The sequence below is a fragment of the Dromiciops gliroides genome, chromosome 4, assembly GCF_019393635.1.
Source record: "Dromiciops gliroides isolate mDroGli1 chromosome 4, mDroGli1.pri, whole genome shotgun sequence".
Classification (NCBI taxonomy): domain Eukaryota; kingdom Metazoa; phylum Chordata; class Mammalia; order Microbiotheria; family Microbiotheriidae; genus Dromiciops; species Dromiciops gliroides.
In genome coordinates this window covers 360,527,901-360,552,247 of record NC_057864.1, presented here as the reverse complement: position 1 = coordinate 360,552,247, position 24,347 = coordinate 360,527,901, and the positions used below count along the sequence as shown (strand labels likewise).

Genomic DNA, 24,347 nt, shown 5'->3' with positions numbered 1-24,347 from the left:
GCTTCAATCTCTAAGCTACAAGGCAGCAGGAAAAATTAGATTTGTAGAATGCTGGAAATTAATGAGAGCCAAACAATGGGCACTTTCAATACTAATCTTCATTATTCCAAAACCTCAGACCTATGGACTATGAAGAAAGGGGTGGAGCCTTTTAAAATTTTCCCATCTCACTTACCTGCTGCTGATTATTTAATTTGCCATGATTGGAAGTAAGAGCTCAGTATAGAATAGAGAATAGGGTCATACATCTAGAGTGAAAAAGAAAACCTCATAGACCAGCTAATCCCAATTCCCATTTTACAGATGAGGAAACAAAGGCCTAGGAAGGTTAAGTGACATGCCTAAAGTGACTCAAATAGTAAGAGTCAAAAGTGATGCTCCGAGGTCAGCTAGGTGGCGCAGTGGTTAAAGCACCGGCCCTGAAGTCAGGAGTACCTGAGTTCAAATCTGGCCTCAGACACTTGACACTTACTAGCTGTGTGACCCTGGGCAAGTCACTTAACCCCCACTGCCTAAAAAAAAAAAAAAAAAAAAAAAAGTGATGCTCCGTTTTACTTTTGATCTCATCAATGTGGGTACTCCCTCCAATTGTGCCAATAGCCTAGCAAAGGAATAATGGTTCATAAATTAAGGGAAAGAAGGCTAGAAAACAGAAAAGCACAAGGAGAGACAAATGACTCTGGGTAATGACAGAAAAAAAAACACTGGGAAATATCCCCAAAATCACAGATTTTCAGAATAAGATGATACTGCAGAGGCCACATAGTACAACATGTACCTGAACAAAAATCCCCTAAATAGGGGGAAGCTAGGTTGTGCAGTAGATAAAACACTGGCCCTCAATTCAGGAGGACCTGAGTTCAAATCCGGTCTCAGACACTTGACACTTACTAGCTGTGTGACCCTGGGCAAGTCACTTAACCCTCATTGCACCACAAAAAAAAGAATCCCCTCAATAACATTCCCAAGAAGTTTTTCCTGACATCAAACTGGAATCTTCTACCACTACTCCTATTTCTGCCTTCTGGGACCAAGAAAAACAAGTCTAATCCAACTTCTACATCATACCCCTAGAAATATTTGAATATGATTACTGAGAACTCTTAGGAGTCTTCTATACTCTGCACTAGGCTTCCATATTTCCTTCAACTAAACTTCATCAGGCATGATCTCCAGTACTCTCACCATTCTGATCATCCCTTTCTGGACACATTCCAGTTAGTCTATGTTTTTCCTACAATATACTAACCAAAATTTAATAAGGTATTCCAGATGTAGTCTAGGGCAGAAAACAGCAGAACTATCACCTGGAATAGTATCAGCTTTGGAGAGACTATATCATGATAGTTGACTAATACTAATATTAGAGTAAATTAAAAGTTCTGGTTTGTTTGGGGGGGGGGTTTCACAGATATCCATGAATCTCCCACCCTGCACTTATAATGTTTATTTTTTTTTTGTTTATTACATTTATTTATTTATTTATTATTATTTTTTTAGTGAGGCAATTGGGGTTAAGTGACTTGCCCTGGGTCACACAGCTAGTAAGTGTTAAGTGTCTGAGGCCGGATTTGAACTCAGGTACTCCTGACTCCAGGGCCAGTGCTCTATCCACTGCGCCATCTAGCTGCCCCATATAATGTTTATTTTTTTTTGAAAATAAAAATATAATTTTACATTTGTCTCTATTCAATTTCATCTTATTAATTTTGGACCATAATTGTAACCTTTTGGCTCTGTTATCTAATACATTTAGTGAGTTCTCCCAGCTTCATTTCATCTTCAAGTTTGAAAAGCATGCCATATGTATCCCATCATCCCAATCAGTGCTAAATAGGGATAATAGCACACTCACTGAAGGAAAAGAAGAAATAGAATTCAGGGAGGGAACTTTAAGCCTAGAAATAGTATTTGAGTAAGAGAAATAACTGGAAAAAATTTAAAAATAAATAACTGGGGGCAGCTAGGTGGCACAGTGGATAGAGCACTGGCCCTGGATTCAGGAGGACCTGAGTTCAAATCCAGCCTCAGACACTTAACACTTACTAGCTGTGTGACCCTGGGCAAGTCACTTAACCCCAATTGCCTCACCAAAAAACAAAAAAAATTAGAAAAGAAAAAAAATAAATAACTGGAAACCATACTCCAATCCCTCCTTTCTCATTGGGGTCCAGGGACTTTATTCTCCTTTTTTTTCTTTCAAGGTTAAGAGAATGCAACTGCTGAAATCCGCTTGATTCAAATGTTGGTGAAATACTGGAAAGAATCATACAAAGTCTAATATGCATTCAAAAATAAAGAGAGAGAAGTAAACATCATTTGTAGGATTGTTAGTTTTATTGTTCTGTTGAGTCATGTCCAATTCTTCATGAACCCATTTGGGGTTCTCTTGGCAAAGACACAGCAATGTTTTGCCATTTCCTTTTCCAGTTCATTTTATAGATGAGAAAACTGAGGTTTGAGTACTGCCCAGGGTAATATAGCTATTAAGCCTCTGAAGCCAGATTTGAATTCAGGAAGATGTCTTCCTGACTCCAGACTCAATGCTCTATCCATTATACCACCCAGATGCCCAAGGGTCTATTAATACAGTATGCCAAAACTGTTGATGGTGCTCATCCCTGATACAGACCTTGAGAGAGCTCTAGATGCTCTCTTGCTTCACCTTCAAGACTGCACTGAGCACAGATGAAACAACCAGCAGCTCAGGACAAGGCAGCAGAGCAGACAGCACTGAGCAATAGTGATGGATAGGCAAAACTGACATCATACCTGCTAGAAGGATACAGGGTGTATCCTAAGGACATATCATTACCATTTCAGTGGGACTTAGGGAAGTAAACATAGAGAAGCTTGGAATTGTTTTTTATAGAGAAATATAGGAGGAAATACATCTAAAACTCTAACCCTAAAACAGAGGAAATGAAGAAAACAACACACCATAAAACCCAGTGCCAAAAGCTGGAATCATGACATTTTAAAGGGAAATGAACTCTCATTTGGAGCTAGTAGTCAAGGGGCCATAAACAAATCCCCATGTATTGGTTATCTTGACCTATTAGAGGAATTTCTGTGTTCAATTATGGAAAGCAAGTCTCTAAAATTTCTCATTTAAAGCATCGGGTATCTAATAGGAATTGTGATCATAGAAGCCATACTTTACTATGCTACTGATCTACCATCTTTTTATCCTGTTTTCAGATGGCTTTTATAGGGAGAGCCTAACAGAGAAGATACTATTGGGATCAGCACTCATAGGTTCAAATCCTGCCTCTAAAACTTAATTGGAAATTATATATGAAGTAGACATAGGAAAAAACTCTAAAATACCAATGAAATTTCAAGGCAACATTGAAGTCCCTACTAGGACAGTATGTACATTTTAAATGTAAGTCTCAGCTTTTTAATTTGCCTTCAAAACAGCTTTTGGCATATGAACCATGTAAAACTTCATACTTGATGTTACTACCAAAATATTCTTATTTTAGGAAGAACCACAGAGAAATTTGTCACTAGGCTTAGTATTTATTTTGTATGTATTTGGTACATATTCATATGTATATTTGTTGCCTCTGTCAATAGAATAAAAGTTCCTTTAAGTCAGGGACTATTTCATTTCTGCATTCGTTCCTTCTGCATTGATCCTCTGGCCTAGCACAATGTCAAGCATATAAAAGATTTTTAATAAATGCTTTTTAATTGGTTTATTTCCAATTTCCTGGTAGGTCTCTAGGTCTGCATGTGCTACCAGCACCTTAAATTTGACTTATCCAAAATCAAACTCACCTTTTGCCCCCAAAGTTGACTGATCCTCATCCTAAGTCTTCTGTTTCTATCAATGGCAATGACATTTACCCAGTCATCCACACTCAAAACCTCAAAGGTATCTTAGAAAGGTATCAAAAGTTTTTCCCTTGCATATATGTATATACACACACATAGATATAGATAAATAGATAATATCTCTCAAATTCTTACCCTCCTTTTTCTTTCCTTTGCCACTATCTTGGCTCATACCCTCATTAACCCTCTCCTGTACTATCAAAATATCTTCATGTTACTTCCTCTTTTTTCATGATCCAATCTTTCAGGATTAGAAGAATCTCAGGAGAGTCCGTGGGACTAAAATAAGAAAAAGTTTACCATGTTTGAGGCTTCCTTCCTACTTCAAACTAGGTAGAGAAGATTTTTAGAAATTCTAGCAATAACAATAAATAAGAGAAAGATATCAAAGGCATAAAAATGGGGGTGATAATGGTATGATAGTTTACCTAGAAAACCCCAGAGAATCTGCCAAAAAAAAAAAACTAATTGAGACAATATTCATTGTTCACAGGTGTGCCATACTGGAGTGTATGGGGTGTTCAGGGAGGACTAGCACCTTTTCAGGGCTGCTCATCCATTTTTGGTGCCTACCTGTGGCTCCAAGAAGCTATAGCATGCACAGCAACCAAACCCCAGTAAAACAGTCTCAGCAGATGGGCTAAACCAGGTTGCGGGTAACCAACAAATCTCAAACCCTTTGGTGAGTTAGGGGGATGTCTATCCCAAGGATACGAAGACGGCCTCAGTGGAATGGGCAGATGAGAACAATTTGTTCCAAAGGCCATGAAGGCAGATGAAGCAGTGACTGTGGAGCATTTAGAGTTTGGTCAAATGAAAAATGAAAGATTATCCACTGCATCCCAGGTCATCATTAGTCATCTTTACTTTTGTCATGCCACTGGACTTTGATGATTCTAGAAAAGAGATTGAGGCTGAGGGCTTTGTGCAACTCTGCCTTACATAAATCCAACTCACACAAAAAGTCATCCATCATCCATTATTTTACCCCCCCATTCTGTGATGCCACTGGTCCTCTTCTAAAATGAAGGAACAGGAGGCAGCTAAGTGGCACAGTGGATAGAGCACCAGCCCTGGATTCAGGAGGACCTGAGTTCAAATGTGACCTCAGACATTTGACACTTACTAGCTGTGCAACCCTGGGAAAGTCACTTAACCCTCATTGTCCCACAAAATAAAATAAAGGAACAACAACAACAGCCATAGCAATGTGATAAAAATTACAGTATAAGATTTAGTGACTTACCAATCATACCACAAAAGAGAATGTATTACAGAGCTAGACAAGATACTAATAAGATTAATTTACAAGGGCAAAATTTATAGAATCTCTATGGAAATGATGAAAAAAGTAAAAATGCAAGAAGAATAGTACCTTTAATACTCAAATTATATGATAAAGCAGAAATCATCAGAACTTCTTAACATTGGTTAGAAAATAGAAAAAATAAATCAGTGAACAGGATAAGGAAGAATCAAAACCAATTGATATCTGGGGCAGCTAGGTGGCACAGTGGATAGAGCACCGGCCCTGGAGTCAGGAGTACCTGAGTTCAAATCCAGCCTCAGACACTCAACACTTACTAGCGGTGTGACCCTGGGCAAGTCACTTAACCCCAATTGCCTCACTAAAAAAAAAATTGATTTCAAAAACCCAGTGTTCAATAAATTCAAGAATATAAATTTAAAATAGAATTCCCTATTTGACAAGAACTATTGGAAAAACTGAAAGTAGTTTGGCAGAAATGAGGTTTAGACCAATATCCTACATCAGATGCCCAAAAAAGCTCAAAATGGACACATGATTTGAATATTAAAGTTTACACCATAATAACAGGAACAACAAAATAGAATAGCACAATATCTGATACTTTTCAGAGTCTTAACTGTGAAGAGACTTCTCATCTTAACAAAAGATAGAGTCAATCCCAAAAGATAAACAAGAGAATTTTCATTAGACAACACTGAAAAGTTGTTACACTAAAAATTAGTGCATCTAGAATAAGCAGGGAAATACTGAATGGGAAAGAAAGCTTTATATCAAATATTTCATAAAATTTATTATCAGACATCTAGGGAATTAACACAAAAATATAAGGACAAGAGCCATTCCCCAACGGATAAGTGATCAAGAGATATAAACAAACAGTTCCCAAAAGAACTGCAAACTGTTAACAACTAGATGAGACATTTCTCTATATCACTAATATTAAGAGAAATAGAAATCAAAACAACTCTAAGACTTCAAATCAAGTGAAGTAAATTGTCAGAGATGATAAAATATTGGCATATTTGTAACATATAAGCTGCCCTGAAGGACTGTCATATGACTTGCATGCTATGTGATACACACACGGAAAGAGATGTTATGCTTGAGTGTCTGGGAGACATCTGAGTTAATGACACTCATTACATAACAGCATAGTAGGGCAGATGCTTCAGAAGAGGAGCTCAAAAGAAGCAATCTAGAGAAATCAACACAAAATTGAATGGAAGAACGTCATTCTCACCAGACTAACAGACATGTGGGGAGGCCGGCTCCCATCATTCCCTTGAGTCCTAAGACCTGAACTCAGCCCCTCAATAAGATTATTACTATTTCTTCTTGGTTGAGCTGAGACTTTATTTTGTTCTCCAACAATTCATTTACTCTTATTTATTTGGTCCTCCACTCTAATATCTATAACTTCTCCTATTTCTATTTATTGCTTACTATGATAGGTCTATTAATTATTCATGATTGCCTTTTGTATTATCAGCATTCGGTGGAAGAGAGCTAAGGTAAGAGAAATAAGCTAAATGTTACCCCTTAATAGTTATCAGAGAATAAGCTTTTTCTTTAAAATCCTTTACAGTAGGTACCCATAGACTAAAAATATTTAATGTGTGGTAGATATCTTAAAAATTAGCCTGATACCATTCTTGGAAATAAGAGGGTGGAGGGGAGTCCTCCCTCTCCCTACCCCATTAGGGTATTGGTAATGCCAGCATTGATTTCCTCCTTTCCACAAAGTTAGAATTTGCCATCTGCCATGGAGAAGAGATAGATCAAATAAAAGATCAGACATCTATCCATGCCACACATGAATCTGCTGTATTTATATTTGACAAGAGTATCCACACATCTATATTACATAAATCCATTACTCTTTCCTTTCTTCTTCTTATATCACTTGAATACTTCACATGTAATTTTTCTATACATTTAACACTTTCTAATTTGCATCATAGTCATTTGTGCCTCTGTCATTTCCCCTACAACTTCTTGAGTAAAGGAATTATTTGTTTTTCATCTTTATATCCCTAACAGCTAGCATATTGTTGTGAGTAGAGTAGTTACTTAATAAATGTTTGTCCAGTTGAATTGAATTTGATATTTCAACAATTTTCACATACATGAAATATTTATAAGCAATCTTTAAAAGAAAATGTGACTCTCCTGGACTTTTATGTTTCTGAACTAAGAAGCTCCCTCCCACTGCCATGGCCCACTCCTAATACAGTTTTCTAATGGAAAAAAATCATCCCAACTATTTCTTTCCAAAATAACTGGAGCATTGAAAAGCCCTATTTATGGTCTCCTTATATCTTTCTTCCCACTTTGAGGAAGAAACTACAGTAATCAAAGGATGAAGAAGACAAGAAAAGATCCATTCAAAGTACTGTGATAAAATAATGGAATTTGGCAAACACCCAGGGGCCCCACCTGATTTATTTAGTATTGTTTGATTGGGTGAGAATGAGAAACTGACTAAGTACCTACTTAAGGATGATTGGATGGAGGCCACACCTGGCCAGCCCTGAGTGACATGTTGGTGTACTACTGACATCAGCAAGAGACCACTCTCAACCAATCAGCTTGAAGAACATCCCCTTTGGGGGAGGGAGAGAGGAACTAGGAAGAGAAGAGACATTCATTCTGACATGAGACAGGGAAAGAGACAATACGCAGCTGTGTGCTCTTTGGGATTGCTGAGTCCTGGTGGTGTTGTGATTGCAGGTTGTATAATTTATTTAAGTTTTCATTTATTCTTTAGATCCAAGTTTACAGTCATCTAGAAATACAGAAGACAAAATCATTACACTGTTTTGCTTCTATAACCAGTGTTTGATGCAAGTCTTTTAACTATATTATTCTTATTCATCAGAAGCCAAATAAATAATTTGAACAGAACAGTTTAAGATACCTTTATGTTGCGATTAAAAATTTTTGGGGACCTCTGATTTCAATGGTGCTAATTTTTTACGTGCCAAGATAATTTATTTTCATGATAATAGGTTTAGAATTGTAAGGAAACATAGAGGTCATTGAGTCCAACCCCTTCATTATACAGATAAAGAAACTGAGGTCTAGAAAAGTGAAATGACTTGACCAAGGCACACAGAAGAACTAGGACTACTAGCTCCTAACAGATGAAACACAGAAAAGCTATAAGTAAATCCAATGATTTCTCTGCTGAAAACTGGACCTGAACATGGTTCCTTCTCCTAATTATGCCCACTGAGGTATTTTCAGATAACTTCTTTGTTGCCAGAATAAGCAGAGATGATCCTACACTTAATAGCTCCCATTCATATATCACTAAAATGATATTATATATCATCATATATCATAAAACACTTCCATTATAAAAAAATCTGTGAGCAAAGTAGTATTTGTTGCTGACTATGTCTGTGTGAATGAATGAATGAAATAAAAAGCATCTACTAAGCCCTTACTGTTTTCATGTTCTGTGCAAAGCACCAGGAATACAAATATGGAATGTAAGGGCAGGGCCTTGCCCTCAGGAGCCTACATTCTAATGAAACATAATACCTATAAGGGAGTAAGGACAAGAAAAGAGAACATCTAGGAAATCATACCTCTGGTAAGTTGTTCCATGGGAAATCAATTAACATTCCCTCTATAAAAGCTATAATACTTTGATTACTGTTCTCAGAGCAAGACTTGAAAAGTGAAGTAGAGGGAGATGAAGAGAGGGAACACATTGTGGTAGAAAAGATAGTAAGATGAGTTGGGTAATTACATGAGATGTGAAGCACAGTCTAGTCTGGTCTGGTCTGGGGATGGCTAGATAACATGGATTAGGCAAATTGCATTCAATTAGTCACCAATTAAAGTAGCTCAGCACCAACACAGGAAATCCAAAACTAAGTAGATTAAATTCCCTAAGGGCTGGAAACATGAATTCTACAGGTATGGCACACAAGGTCCTAGTCTGAGTGAGGAGAAGCAGGGTAGCAAGGCAACAGCACAGATGTCAGGATGTCCTAGAAAAATGACTATGGAGGCAGCTAGGTGGATAAAGCACCAGCCTTGGATTCAGGAGGACCTGGGTTCAAATACGACCTCAGACACTTGACACTAGCTGTGTGACCCTAGGAAAGTCACTTAACCCTCATTGTCCCGCAAAAAAAAGGAAAGAAAAGAAAAAGAAAAATTACTGAACAATGAGGTAAAACAAGGAAATTTAGGCAAGTGAAAGGAAAGAATTTATTATAAATATTTTATTTTGGGATTTATTGAAAACTGATTTTAGTTTTAACCTTCCCCACCCTTTAATTTGCATGGCAATAAGATCATGGAAGTGAAGTAAACTTCGGGGCTCATCTTCTATATAGCTCTTTCAGGGTTTCTCTGACAGAGTCCCTTGAAATTGTTTTGGGGAGCACAGAATCTTCATGATGTATTAAATGGAAGTTTAGAGAAATCACTAACTCCAAGTCAGACATTTGTTTGATGTCAAACAAATTTGTCTAGGACATTGCACTATGATTAAATCATAGACAATTGTTGTTCAGTCATTTTTCAGTCATGTCCTACTTTTTGTGACCCTGTTTGAGGTTTTCTTGGCAAAGATACTAGAGTGTTTTGCCATTTCCTTCTCTAGCTCATTTTACAGATGAGGAACTGAGGCAAATATGATTAAGTGACTTGCCCAGGGTCACACTAGTAAGTATCTGAGGCCAGATTTGAACTCATGAAGATGAGTCTCCCTGACTTGTGGCCAAGCACTCTTCCCACTGTGCCACCAAACTGCTCCTCAATCACAGACACAAGCCCCTAAAAGAAAGTTGTAATCTTAAAATTACAATATTTTGCCTTTCTTTTGTTTGAGGCCCTTATCTGAGTGTGGTAGCTTTTTGCTTCAGTGATAAACTAAAAGAGCTCTCAGCCAGGTTTCATCAGGTAGACCCTTCCCAATCACTTCCTTCAGCAAATGGAAGCCAAGATATCTAGAAAGTATACAAAGATGAATTTCAAAGGCTAGTAACAAAGAAAAATTTCACAACCATATTGCCAATAAAGATGCCCTGCAATGACCATAAAACCAAAGGGATGATAGCCAACAAAATATACCCAGCATAAAAAAAGCCTGATAACATTTCCTGAGTACACCAGAAGAGTAAGTGTCATGGCCACATATATTCCCTATTTCATCTGATGTAGGGATACTAGTAGCATCTACCTCACAGGGTTATAGTGACAGTAAAATATTATCAGCGAAACACTTTGCATTGAGTAGTGTATTGGTCTAAATGATCTTAGAGGATTCTTCCACTTCAGGTTCTATGATATGTATTAATTCTGTAATTTTGTAAACTGTAAAGTACTACACAAATGTAAGGTCAAAAATCTAATTGGGACATAAGACACATATCAAAAGTATTTAACAACACTAGGCAATATAGATAACAAATGAACAGTTTAAATAGTAATGCCCAGAAAAGCTCCTGAAGAAAAAAAATCACTATCAGCTGACTCAAATCACCAATTTTGTTGTTTTATTTGGTCATTCAGTCATGCCCAACTCTTCATAACTCTGTGAACGATATCACACCAATGCTGTCCATGAGTTTTTCTTGGCAAAGATACTGGAGTGATTTGCTATTTCCTTCTCCAGTGGATTGAGGCAAACAGTTTAAGTGACTTGTCCAGGGTCACACAGCTAGTGTCTGAGGACAGATTTGAACTCGGAACTTCCTAACACCAGGCCCAGCACTCTATTCTCTGAGGCATCTTGCTGCCTCAAAATCACCAGCAGGGGACAATAAATTAGGCCAACCTCAAAAGGTCCCTGATTTTAGACTTGAGTATTGCTATGAGGCAGCTAAGTGATGAAGTGAATAGAGTACTAGACTTGGAAGCAGAAGAGTCATCTGTCTCAGACACTTATTGTGTGACCTGGGGCATGTCATTCCATCTGTAAAATGAGCTGGAGAAAGAAACAAAACAAAACAAAAAAAAACACTCCAGTATCTTTGACAAGAAAACCCCATATGGGGCACACCTGCTGGAGAGTTACTGTAGGAAAGCTTTGCCATGAGGAGATGTCTGAGAGCGAGCCATGCAGCTTAGAAGGTCAGTTACTTGGCGTCAGGAAGTGACGTTTGCTCATAGGTACTGTCTATCAAAGCTATCAGCCAATTATCTTGGAGGTGTGTGTGTGTGTGTGTGTGTGTGTGTGTGTGTGTGTGTGTGTGTGTGTGTGTGTGTGTGTGTGTGTATGGAATGTTCTCAGTTTCAGAGAAGGCTAGTGGGTTGAAGAGGGGCGAGGCTTGCTCTCTCACTCTCTTTTAGCGAGGACCTCAGGGGGGAGTGGAGCAGGAGACGCTGTCTCCCCAAGATAGCTAGCTGAATCTAGGCCTCTCTCTTCACCAAATTCTTATTCTCCTTAATAAATGCTTAAAAGTCTAAACTCTTGGGGCAGCTAGATGGCACAGTGGTTAAAGCACTGGCCTTGGATTCAGGAGGACCTGAGTTCACATCCAGCCTCAGACACTTGACACTTAACTAGTTGTGTGACCCTGGGCAAGTCACTTAACCCTCATTGCCCTGAAAAAAAAAAAAAGAAGTCTAAACTCTTGCTAAAGCTTATAATTTATTGGCAACTACTCATAAAATAATTTAGACAGCATAGCTAGATAGCAACTTTATACTTAATAGCCTTTTATTAGGGCCTTTCCCTCTGATTCCTACCTGTTCTTGGATTCTATATTTCCTAAATTCCTCTGGCACCTAAAACAGTGCCCTACCTATGATAGGTACTTATTAAAAGTTGTTGGGATTGAATTCTTAATGCTTATGTTTTTCATTCCAGATTTCACCTATATAGAAATGTCAGTTGGATAGAAGTAGGGAAGAGAGTACTCATAGTGTGATTACCTCCAGCTCTGCACTCCCCAAAGACTAGCCTCAGATAGAGGGAGGATGGTGAAGCAGAGCTATTTAGTACTGAATACTGGATTTGGAGCCAGGAATATGTCAATTCAGATCCCACTTAAGGCTCTTACCAATTCTATGACCCTAGGCAAATCATTTAACTTTTTGTACTCAGTTCTTCATCTGTAATAAAAGAGAGTTAACGTATATATCTTCATATTCTCATGCATTAGAATAAAGCCTCCTATAAAAAAATATAATTCCTGGACAAAGAAGCCTGAGACTGGAACTAAGACCCCAGGGAAACTACAAATCTAATCCCTTTTCTGCTGTTTAGGAACCATTATGACCTTGGCCAATTAATTCAACCTTTATGTCAAGTCATCTTTAAAATGAGTAAATTGGTCTAAATGATTAAGGAGTCTTTCAGCTCTAACATCCTATTATAATTTGATAGTGCACATTGAAATAATATTATTTTCAGATGTGCCAAGAGGAAACAATACAGAAGCAATTCTGACCTTGTGTGAAGGTTGTCAGGTACGACGGTTTTAGTGATGCGTTTCTAGAGCAAATTAACAGGGTGGTTCTTTGTTCCATCTTCACACTGCTAATAACACTGCCAATAAATTCAGAATTGTAGGTTCTGATTTTCTCTGATCCTTTCCTCACTAGTCACTCAATACACATTAGCAGTCACCACTATCTAGGAACCCAACAATTCCTCATAATTTGAACAGTCCAGAGTGGGAGGCCTCTGGGCTCCTCCAGTGAATTTGTATGGACACACCTATTCATTAGCCCCTGCCACCTCTGCTAGCCCATGACAACTCCCACCTTTGCCCAGCAGCTCCTTGTTTACAGGATTGAGTTTTACTTTCAGTGCTTTCTACTTGGAGCACTATTTGGAAACATTTAGCTCATAAAATATCTTACAATTCATGTGTTGGCCTTGTCATGACCTGAACATTTTGTTAACAAAGTACCCTGTTAATGTTTTGACCACAAGAACTAATGTGCTTTGGGTTGATTATATGCTGCCAAAGTAGAGCTTGCTCCTAAAAAGGGAAAGTTTTAATTCTATTTTCAAAAGGAGTCATCTCACTCCTACTATATAAGGAGATGTCATCAATCAGTCCTTAGAAGCATGCAGAATGCGTATCAGCGGGGCAGATTCATTGGCTGCTAAGATTTCACAGTGCGACAGATCTTACTGCCCTATAGAGGCCAGCAGAAGTCCTCTATTACGTCAAACTCCCAGGGCCCCATTTAAAAAGACCCAAAACTGGAACTTTTCATTATGGCCCATACAAAGTCATCCTCCATATGAAGGGGAAAGCCAGGCAGACACTTAATAACTGTACAGTAAATATGAAACAGCAGATACCTGAAGGGTAGAAAAGCATAGATGATGAAATAATTCTTTTCCGGACCAAAGTCACTCCCCCAGTTTTGTTTATAGCAGGATTCTGAAGAATACTACTAGTCCTTTTAACCAAAAAAATCCCAAACAAGGTCAAAAAGAGTTGGACACAACTGAAACGGCTCAACAAAAACAATTCTTTATTTAAAAAAAACAACAGGGTGATCAAGTTTCAAGTTTACTATAGTACTCCTGCATCTTGGCCCTAGGGCCTTCATCACAACTGCAGATCACACCACGGTGACCTATGGATACAGTACATGATTGGGGAGGGAGATTATGATGGCTTCAGGGAATGAAGAGGATACCGTCAAAGGCAGCTAGCTCCAGGGACTAAGGAGGACCCGAACTTGTTCTCTTCCATCTCTGATAAAGGAGTAATAGTGGATTGTATCTGTGAAAAGGACAACAGTGTGATCACCTAGTTCTGGGTTCAGAAATGCCAGGCTCAAAGTTGCCAAAATTGTAGAGCCCACTACAAGCTGAGATGTGGTCTGATGTTTTCTTCCCTCCAATAAAGGACTAGCCATTGCCCTGGCTCTCCAATTTAAAAAGAAGAAGAAGAAGAAACCTACCTCAGCCAAAAACAATGGATGATCGATTAGGAGCCAGAAAGGACCTCAAAGCCCAATCCTTCATTTTACAAAAGAGGAAGTCTTGCATGAATATTCTTCTATCCAGAAAACCTTCTTTGAGGTAGAATCTCAAAGTTGCTTTCATTTGAATTTCTTTAATGTTTGTGATTCACATTTGTCATATGATTGTTGTTAAATTAGGTTTCCTTAGACTATCAGTAAATGGTTCTTACTCATATATTTGAATCAATTCTTCACATATCTTGAAAATGAGATCTTTGTTAGATATTTGTTATACAGAATTTTCCCTTCTAATTTTTACATTAGATTTGTTTATGAAAAAATTATATATTGAAATAGTCTGTTGTATTTGTATTTAGTCATGAACTCTTCCCCATCCATAGATCTGAAAGGTAATTTCTTCCTTATTCCTCTAATTTGTCTATGATGTGACTTCTCATATCTGTCATGTATTCATGAGGAGCTTACTTCCCTCATTATCACAGACACATACTAAACACACCTCTTCCTTACTTTACAACTGTGTGCTCATGCACAAGATTTCCTCTATTAATCTCACCACACTTCCTTCAATCACTCCATTCATTGAAGTATTGACTCATCTTTCAACATATTTTATTCAGCATTATTACATCAATTTTCAATTTTTACATTTTATCCATTTAGTTTGTATATATTTTTCATATGTGTTTGCCTCCCTTAGATTATAAGATATTTGATAGTAGGGAATGGTATTTTATTGGACTTACTCTCAGTCTTCTATTTCTTTAATATCTCTGAAGTGGTCTGCTCCAAGAGGGGTCCCAATAAATGTTTTTGACAAATGAACTAATGCTATCTTTTCCTACATTATTTTGTTTTCCTTTCCTCATAGTATTGACTAAAGGTGATAAAAATGGAGAGGTTTATGAGGAAAGAATGAAAAGAATACAAAAAAGGAGAAGCTCCTGGTGAGAATAGAGGAGAATGGGTATTAAGAGAAAATGGCAGTTATGATTCTGGAATGAATTTGAGCTTGTTGAAGAGATAAATTTGAGAAGGATTTCTGAGCCCAAATCCTCTAATCTCTGAATTGTCAGCTGGAGGTCAACTGGAGACTTCTTAAAGGATGTACAAGATGGTAGAATGGAGAGCAGCCCACCTATTCAGCTAATATATAGCCACCACCTGACTCTGTAGCTCTCTTTGCCCAATGTTGTCTACACTGAGTGGTCAGTCAAGTCTGCTCCTCTTCAAAAAAGGCAGCTGAATAGTCAATTATCTACTATTCACTTCTAGTTCCATCCCCCTGACCATGCCCCATGCACTGATTATAATGCATGGTAAGTCAAACCAATTCGCCAATACCTAAGAAGGTAGGCATTCATTTTCTATCTGGCCTGAGCTGTAGCCCCCAAAACTATACCCACAATCAATCACAAATTTATAGATCGAGAACTAGAAAGGAACTCATGGGCCATCTCTATCATTTTACAGATGAAGAAACTAAAGCCCATAAATATTAAATGACTTGTCCAAGTCATAAAAGGTAAGATTTGAACCCATTTCCTCTGAATGAGAATTGAGATAATGGCATTTCCTAAAGCATCAATGAGCTTCCTAACAGATCACCACATTTACAAATGAATTTTGCCAAACATTTAGAAAACAATTCCAATACTATATAAACTAATTGGAAAAATAGGCACAGAAGGAGTTCTACCAAATTCCTTTTATGACACAAATATAGTGCTGATACCTAAACCAGGAAGAGCAAAAACAAAGGAAGAAAACTATAGCTCAATTTCCCTAATGAATATTGATGCAAAAACGATAAATAAAATACTAGCAAGTAGATTACAGCAATATATCAGAAAGATCAAATAGTATAACCAGATGGGGTTTGGACCAAGAATGCAAGGCTGGTTCAATATTAGGAAAACTACAACATAATTAACTATATCTATAAAAAGGGGATATGCAATGGCCCTGAAGTTGGAAGGACCTGAATTCAAATCTCACTTCAGACAGTTACTAGCTGGTGACATTGGGCAAATCACAACCCCAATTGCTTAAATATCTAGGGCTATCTCCAGTAATCCTGATTAGAGAGAGGATAGATAAATAGATAGATAGACAGACAGACAGACAGACAGACAGACAGACAGACAGATAGATAGATAGATAGATAGATAGATAGATAGATAGACAGACAGATAGATGGAGATATATAGATGATATAGATATTGATGATATTGATAAGATGGAGATGGAGGTGGAAATGGAGATGTGTGTGAGAGAGATAGAGATTGATAGATGATTGATAGCTAGATAGACAGAGATGTATAGATGATATTGATGTTGATGAGATGGAGGGGTGTGTGTGTGTGTGTGTGAGAAAGAGAGAGAGAGACAGAGAGAGAGAGATCTTGCTACTGGATCCAGATGACTCTGGAGGAGTGAGGTTGGTTACCTTGCACAGTGCCCCCCCCCACTTAAATCCAATTCAGTGCAAATCATGATATCACTGGATATCATGGTCCTCTTTAGGAACAAAGGACAAACAACAACAAATCAATGAAAAGAAAGCATATTATTATCTCAATAAATTTTTTAAAAGCTTTTGACAAAATACAATGCTCACTCATATTTTTAAAAAAAACACTAGAAAGCATATGAATAAATGGAATTTTCTTTAAAATGAAAAGTAGCATCTCTCTAAAACCATCAGGAAGCATTATCGGTAATGGGGAAAAGTTAGAAGCCTTCACAATAAGATCAGGTGTGAATCAAAGAAGCCCATTATCACCAATATTATTCAATATTGTACTAGAAATGTTAGCTATAGAAATAAGAGAAGAAAAAGAAATTGATGGAATTAGAATGCAGGATAAGGAAACAAAACTATCACTCTTTGCAGATGATATGAGGGTATACTTGGAGAATCCTAGCAAATCAATTAAAAAACAAGTTGAAATAATTAGCAACTTTAGCGAAGTTGCAGGATATAAAATAATCCACACAAATCATTAAAATCTCTGTTTGTTACCAACAAAGAACATCAGTAAGAGATAGAGAAATTCCACTTAAAATAATTGCAGACAATTTAAAACGATTTAGAGTCTACCTACCAAGAGAAACTAAGAAAGTATATGAACACAATTACAAAACACTTTTCAGAGATTTCAAACTGTATTAAAATGTGGTAATCATCAAAACAATTTGGTACTGGCTATGAAATAGAGTGGTAGATATGTGGAATAGATTAGGTACATAATGCATAGTAGTAAATGACTATAGTATTCTTCCTTGTTCACCTTTCATCTTCAAAGAAGACTAAATGACATAGTGGGGTGCTGTCTTGACTTGCAGGTGAATCAGATTTAAGTGAGGTAGAGTTGCACAAAGTTATCATCCTTACTCTCTCTTCCAGAGTCATTAAAGTGCCGTGGCAAGACAAAAGTCAGGAGGACCGGTGATGGTGGGATGGTCTGGGATGCAGTAGATGACCTTGTGAAATCTGACCAAGCTCTAAGTGCTCCACAGCCCCTGCTTCAGCCACCTTCATAGCTGTTGAAACACATTGTTCTCATCTGCCTGTTCTACCAGGAAAGTCTCCACATGCTTGGGGTAGACATTCCCCTAACTCACCAACAATTTTTAGGCCTATTGGTTACCCTCAACCAGGTTTAGCCGTCTTCTGAGGTGGTTTTACTGGGGTGTTGCCTCTGTTCTTGCTACAGCTTCTTAGAGCCACAGGTGAGAATTGAGGGATAGGTAAATGCCAAAGGTGGATGAACAGTATGGGTATATGGGGTATTCAGAGAGAGCTAGCACCCCTACTGAACCAGCTTATCAAAGACCCAGAAAGGGTTCATCTAAACAAGAAGTGAGAGACATCTCTCTACTTTCCTGGGGAAAATGTGGCTGCTGCCACCCCACAGACTGGGAAAGAAAATATACCCAGGAATCACAGCACCCAACAGGTTCAGACCCTGGGGAGGTCTCGGGCTTTTTAGTCTAAAGGCCCTTCCTGGGGTCAGGTGAGAAAGCCCAGGAACATTATCTAGTGTTTGATTAAAAGATCCTAGCTTTGGAGATAAGAACTCACTATTTGAAAATAAAAACTACTGGTAAAACTTTAAAGTGGCTGGCAGAAACTAGGTATAGAACAATATCTCACATTGTATAGCAATAAGGCCAAAATGTGTAGATTTAGACATAAAGAGAGGTACCATAAATAAGTTAAGGGAGGATGGAATAGTTTGTCAAACCTATGGACAAAGTAAGAATTTATGACCAAACAAGGGATAACAAAGCATTACAGAATGTAAAATGGATAACGCTTCATCTGAAAACTGCCTATTCATATCCTTTGACCATTTCTCATCTGGGGAATGACTTGTACTCTTATAAATTTGACTAAGTTCTCTATATCTTTGGGAAATGAGGCCTTTATCAGAGAAACTTGTTGTAAACTCCCCCACACACAACTCTGCCTCCATTCTTCCTTCTAATCTTGCCTGCGTTGGTTTTGTTTGTGCAAAAACTTTTTAGTTTAGTGTAAACAAAGTTATCCACCGTAGTCGCTGTGGAATTAGTTCCAGTGGCTCCCAAGGGCTGCTCATTGTTTGCTGGAGATGGGTCTTGGCTGGCATGGGAGGCAATGGCTTGCACTCCACTCTCACGCTGTGTGATTGATGTTTCCTATGGACCTTCTAAGTTGTCTTTGGCTGAAAAAGTATTTCACCCTGAGGCAGCTAGGTGGTGCAGTGGCCCTGGATTCAGGAGCACCTGAGTTCAAAATCGGCCTCAGACACTTAACACTTACTAGCTGTGTGACCCTGGGCAAGTCACTTAACCCCAATTGCCATACCAAAAAAAATAGTATCTCACCGTGTCCTTTTGTGGGTTCTGCTGCTCCTGGAAGGTATTAGGAAGGGTCTTGAGGAAAACTTAGGCAAGTCACTGACTTTCTTCTGTCATTTTGGCTCTGCCCCCAAAAATGAAATATTATTAAGAAAAAAAAAACCACCAGAGGAATGCTCTTTTTTCAAAAACCTACTATTTCTACATTTCATTTCAAGTGTTTTTATCTGTTAAAGTGTAATGGGGGCAGCTAGGTGGTGCAGTGGATAGAGCACCGGCCCTGGAGTCAGGAGTACCTGAGTTCAAAATCGGTCTCACACACTTAACACTTACTAGCTGTGTGACCCTGGGCAAGTCACTTAACCCCAATTGCCTCACTAAAAATATTTTTTTTTAAAAAGTGTAATGATTACTTTACTCAGCTGAACCCCTATTGAAAGTAAATCAGTTACCCTCATGTACTTTCTGAGTTTGATTACATTTCCCCTAGGAACATGTAGAAACTATGGGAGAGTGTAACAAAGACTGTGTGTGATATTTTGTATTGATATTGTTACTATATTATTTAAACAAATACTTTTCTAAATGCTATTTAAGTCTAACTGACTTAATGATTCTCAACTGATAACCTTAGGGGAAATAGAGGATGGAACCAATGACATAAGAGAATCACCTCTGGTCCCTATATTCTTAAAGGGAAGATGTAGTCAAGTTCTGGGGACTTCAACTCATCCATGAGAAGGGATGTGGGCATGAGGATCCTCAAACCTTTATAGGGAATACTACATAGCCATTCATGACTATAAGTCAACCTGTAAATTTTAAAGAAATAGACACTTAAGGAGCCTGGTTGAACAATTAGCCAGAAAGAAATTGCAGGGATCTTTTTGCTAGCACTGAGGCAGGACTCTGTTGTTTTGCCCATACTTGAATGTGTACTACAGTCTTGGGTGGCAGTACCAGGCATGGGAGAAGCACTAACACACAGGAGCTTGCAGCCACAGTGAAGCTGGACGCTGCTCATAGTTCCAGGGCAGAAAAGCAGGTTTGTAGCTGCTTGTGGACCAGAGCACAGGCCAGGAGAGTAGTAAACATAACTCTCCTTAAATCACACCACCTTAGAATAACTGAAAACTTACAGATACCTAGAAGTATCTCTGAAAACAGCTGCACAAACCCCCTGAAGCTTGGGACAGTGTGCCCTCCACCCTGGAAGCAGTACCCAACTTTAACAAAGAGTTAAAAGTCAAGAAATAGGATGCAAAAATGAGCATACAAAAAAATTATGACCATAGAAACCTTCTATGGTGACAAGGAAAATCAAAATAACACCCTCAGAAGAAGATAACAAAGTCAAAGCCCCTATATTCAAAGTTTCCAAGAAAAATATGAATTAGTCTCAGGCCACAGAAGCTCTCAAGAAGGACTTTGACAATAAAATAAGAAAGGTAGAGGGAAAAATGGGAAGCAAAATTAGAGTGATATAAGAAAATCATGGAAAAAAGTCAACAGCTTGGTCAAGGAGACACACAAAAAGTATTGACGAAAATAACACCTTAAAAACATACTATCCCAAATGACAAAAGAGGTGCAAAAAGCCAATCAGGAAAAGAATACCTTGAAAAGCCAAATTAGCCAAATGGAAAAGGAGGTACAAAAGCTCACTGAAGAAAATAACACCTCAAAAATTGGAATTGAGCAAATGGAAACTAATCATTTTACAAGAAATCAAGAAACAATAAAACAAAACCAAAAAAGAATGAAAAAACAGAAGGCAATGTGAAATATTTCACCTTTGTCTAGAAATGTCAATACCTTGCTATGAATATGTTCATTTAAGTTCCTGATTTTCTTGAGAGGGATGTGGAATGGGAAGAGATAATTTTAGCAAAGGAGTAATCCTGACATAGATGGAAAGCAGAAAGACCTAATAAAGCCTAGGGTAATTTGGAGGTAGCATAGAACCCAGGAGTATAGTGTAGTACAAAAAAAGTAGATTTAGTATATCAACATATGTCATATGCTTCTATATGGCAGAGGAAAGTCTAATGGCCCTTTCTCCTTGGAGTCCACATATGAATGTGTGATGATCTATAGGCTTCCCATACATGATTTCTTTATGACAATTAAAAGAGTGTAGGTAAGAAGTTTCTGTCGCTTCTATCATAAAGCCAGGATAAAGGTTTTACCTACATGCAAAATATAAATGTAACATACAAACTGAAAACAGTGATGGGAAAAAATGTTCTATTATAAACCACAAAGACAAAATTCAAAAGACTATCAAGAGTATTTTAATGGTAACATCTTTAGGAGGTTTTTTTAATATATATTTGGAGCCAGAGGTAATCACTAAAACATCACAGACAAAGCCATTTTTTAAAAATATGTATCCTATTTATGGAACAATAAGAAATTCAAACCTTGAGGAAAGTTTGTTCTTCTAATTCCCTGTTACGTAAATAGTAAAACCTAAAGTAAAATGTAATTTGCTTAAAATTTTCCAGGCAGATGATTTTACTGCTTAGTACTTTGTACTTTAAACTATTATATTCAATTCTGTAATTAGTTAGGTTTTGTCATTTGTAACATGTTTCTATTACATGGAAAGACAATAGGGCAGCTCTTTGGTGGACAGAATAGTGCATGAAAATTCCCATGACTTATAAACCACAAGACTGTGTGGCCAAGTGACTGAAGTAGCTGCACCTGTTTCATGACTAATAATTCCCATAAATCATTAATTCCTTAAGGAAAATAAGTGACTATTCATGACAAAATTTACTCACATAATAGTGGGATCAAAACTATCCTATTCTATTTTAGTTCTGATACTTTAATTGACTAAGAACCCATCTCAATCAATCAATCAAAAGACCTTAGAAAGTGCCAAAAAAAAAAACCCTTCAATTATAATGACAGCACCATTTTGCTAAACAATAGTGTTTATATAGGCCAAGGAAACTTGACCACACCTCAGGGATAACCCATAAATTATCAAGTGAGATGAGAAGAGAGGCATTCCAGAAATTAGAACATATGGAGTCCTAGCTGAGGTCTTTGAGAAGAAACCTATAGGAGAAAGAAAAGTATCAGGTTTGTAATGATTGGAATGATGCCACCTACTGGAGACTTGCTGTGGAGAGCTCCACCATGAGGAAAATGCCTCAGAGGCATTGTGGCTTTTCCTTGGCGTCAGGAAATGACGTTTGCTCATGGGTGCTGTCTATCAAGTCTACCAGCCAATCAACTGGAGGAGCCTCCTATGGTCTGGGAGGAGACAGGAAGGAGGAAAGGGAGCCTGCGCAGAGAGCGCTGGCCTTTTGGGCTTCCGGACTTGATGGTGGTGGCGACAGAGGACTTGACAGGAAATTGGAGGAAAGATAGGAATGCCAGGCTGTTAGAATTCTGTTCTCAATCTTTTTCTTTCTATTTTCCAATAAACCCTTAAAAACCTAAACTCGCTTTATCAGTGATTTTTAGTCAGTTTCCCCCAAACTGGGGAAACAGATTAGAATCCACATTTAGAATCTTAAATTACACAGGTTTGAACTGACATATCTCCCCTCCCCCTTCTCCCTTATCTATAGAAGGATCTTTCTAGTTTCAAAGAATCCAGAGGATGTTGAACCTCCACATTTTCCCCTCAGTGTCCTAAATTATATGCCCAGATCCCTGGTAGCAGTATCTGCATCATTCTGAACCAGACTATACTCATGACTGTAAGAATCCAGCAAAAGGACTATACCAAGTCTAAGGAGAACTTCTTGAGCACCCTATGGATGGGAGAAAAGAACTTCTAGAGACCAGGAGTTGTGAGTTACCTCTTGGACACATGTGCTTTCTAAACTTGAACCTACTTTCCCCTAGACCATGTATGTACTATTTGGAGAGTGTATCACATACTTGGGGGGATGGGTGAGGGAGGATTTTGTACCAACTGTTCTTATAATAGCATCTGGGGGCAGCTAGGTGGCGCAGTGGATAGAGCACCAGCCCTGGAGTCAGGAGTACCTGAGTTCAAAACCAGCCTCAGACACTTAACACTTACTAGCTGTGTGACCCTGGGCAAGTCACTTAACCCCAATTGCCTCACTAAAAAAAAAAAAAATTTTAAATAATAGCATCTTAGTAAATACTTCTTTCTAAATGCTACTTAAGGGTAGTTGATGAAACTGATTTTGGCAGGAGAGAGACATATGGATGGATATTCAAGTTGATGGTATTAAAGAATCATCCCTGACCACTCATACCTATTTGTAGAACTCTGAAGTGGAGAATTAGCCAAGCATTGTAGATGAAAGTCATCTATAAGAATGAAAGTTGGGATCAGGATATTCAAAGCATTGAGATGACCCAAGTTTCTCAAAAACAACATCAGTGAAACAAAAGGTCTGGTAGGTCTGACCAAGCTTCGAGTTTGTCTCAGGCTAGTAACAAGCTCATGTCACTGTCATCTTTTATAGAAGGTTTTTCATGTCTATTGTCTGATAATTAGACTGGCTAAATGCAGAGAGGTTCAGTACTGCAAGGCTAGCCATTAGGATAAAACAGAGAAAAACTATAAAATATTATCATTAATCAATATCAATTCAAAATTTAAAAAAAATTCCATCAAATGGACTAAAATGATTGATCTGAGAAATAATTTATTATGACTAAGTTGGATTTATATGAGGGATGCAAGAATGGTTAAACATTAAGAAAAGAATCAGCATAATTAATCATATTAAAAATCAAAGCATCTAAAACTACATTACTGTCTCAATAGATATAGGGGAAAGCCTTTGACAAAGTACAATATACATGTATGCTTAAAAAAAAACTCTACAGGGGCAGCTAGGTGGCGCAGTGGATAGAGCACCAGCCCTGGAGTCAGGAGTACCTGAGTTCAAATCCGGCCTCAGACACTTAACACTTACTAGCTGTGTGACCCGGGGCACTTAACCCCAATTGCCTCACCAAAAAGAAAACAAAAAAAACTCTACAAAGTATAAACATAGAGGAACCATTTTATTTCATAAAAAGTATCTAGCTAAAAGCAAAATCAATGATTCTACACAATAATTATAAAGTAGAATCTTTACCAATAAATGCGAAAAATAAATAAGGATGCCCACTATTATTTTATTTAGTTCTGTAAAAGCTTGAAGCATAAATAAGACAAGAGAAAAAATTAAAGGCATAAACTTAGGTGGAAAAGAGATAAAACTATCTATTTTCTAATGGATTACTTGAAAAATTCTAGGGAATTAGTAAAGATACTCACTGAGACCACAGAGTCAACAAAGTTGTAGGCTACAAAATAAATCTTCAAAAATCAACATCATTTCTATATAATAATAACAAAATCCAAAAGACAATAATAGACATGGAAATCTCATTCCAAATAACAACAAAAAGTATAGAATACCTGGGAATCAATCTACTGAAGAATGAAAAATGCTGGTATGGATTAAGTTAGAAAGTGCTC

General features: G+C 37.7%; 1 protein-coding gene across 1 annotated transcript in view; it reads left to right on the top strand.

Annotated features, from left to right (window-relative positions):
• The window catches only part of LOC122755125, a 70,762-nt gene that overhangs the window by 34,599 nt on the left and 11,816 nt on the right, over window positions 1–24,347 (top strand). Inside the window, exon 2 of the mRNA XM_044003481.1 lies at window positions 18,592–18,746. Within this exon, the coding sequence (XP_043859416.1) occupies window positions 18,592–18,746 (155 nt within the window). The remainder of the gene's footprint in view (window positions 1–18,591; window positions 18,747–24,347) is intronic.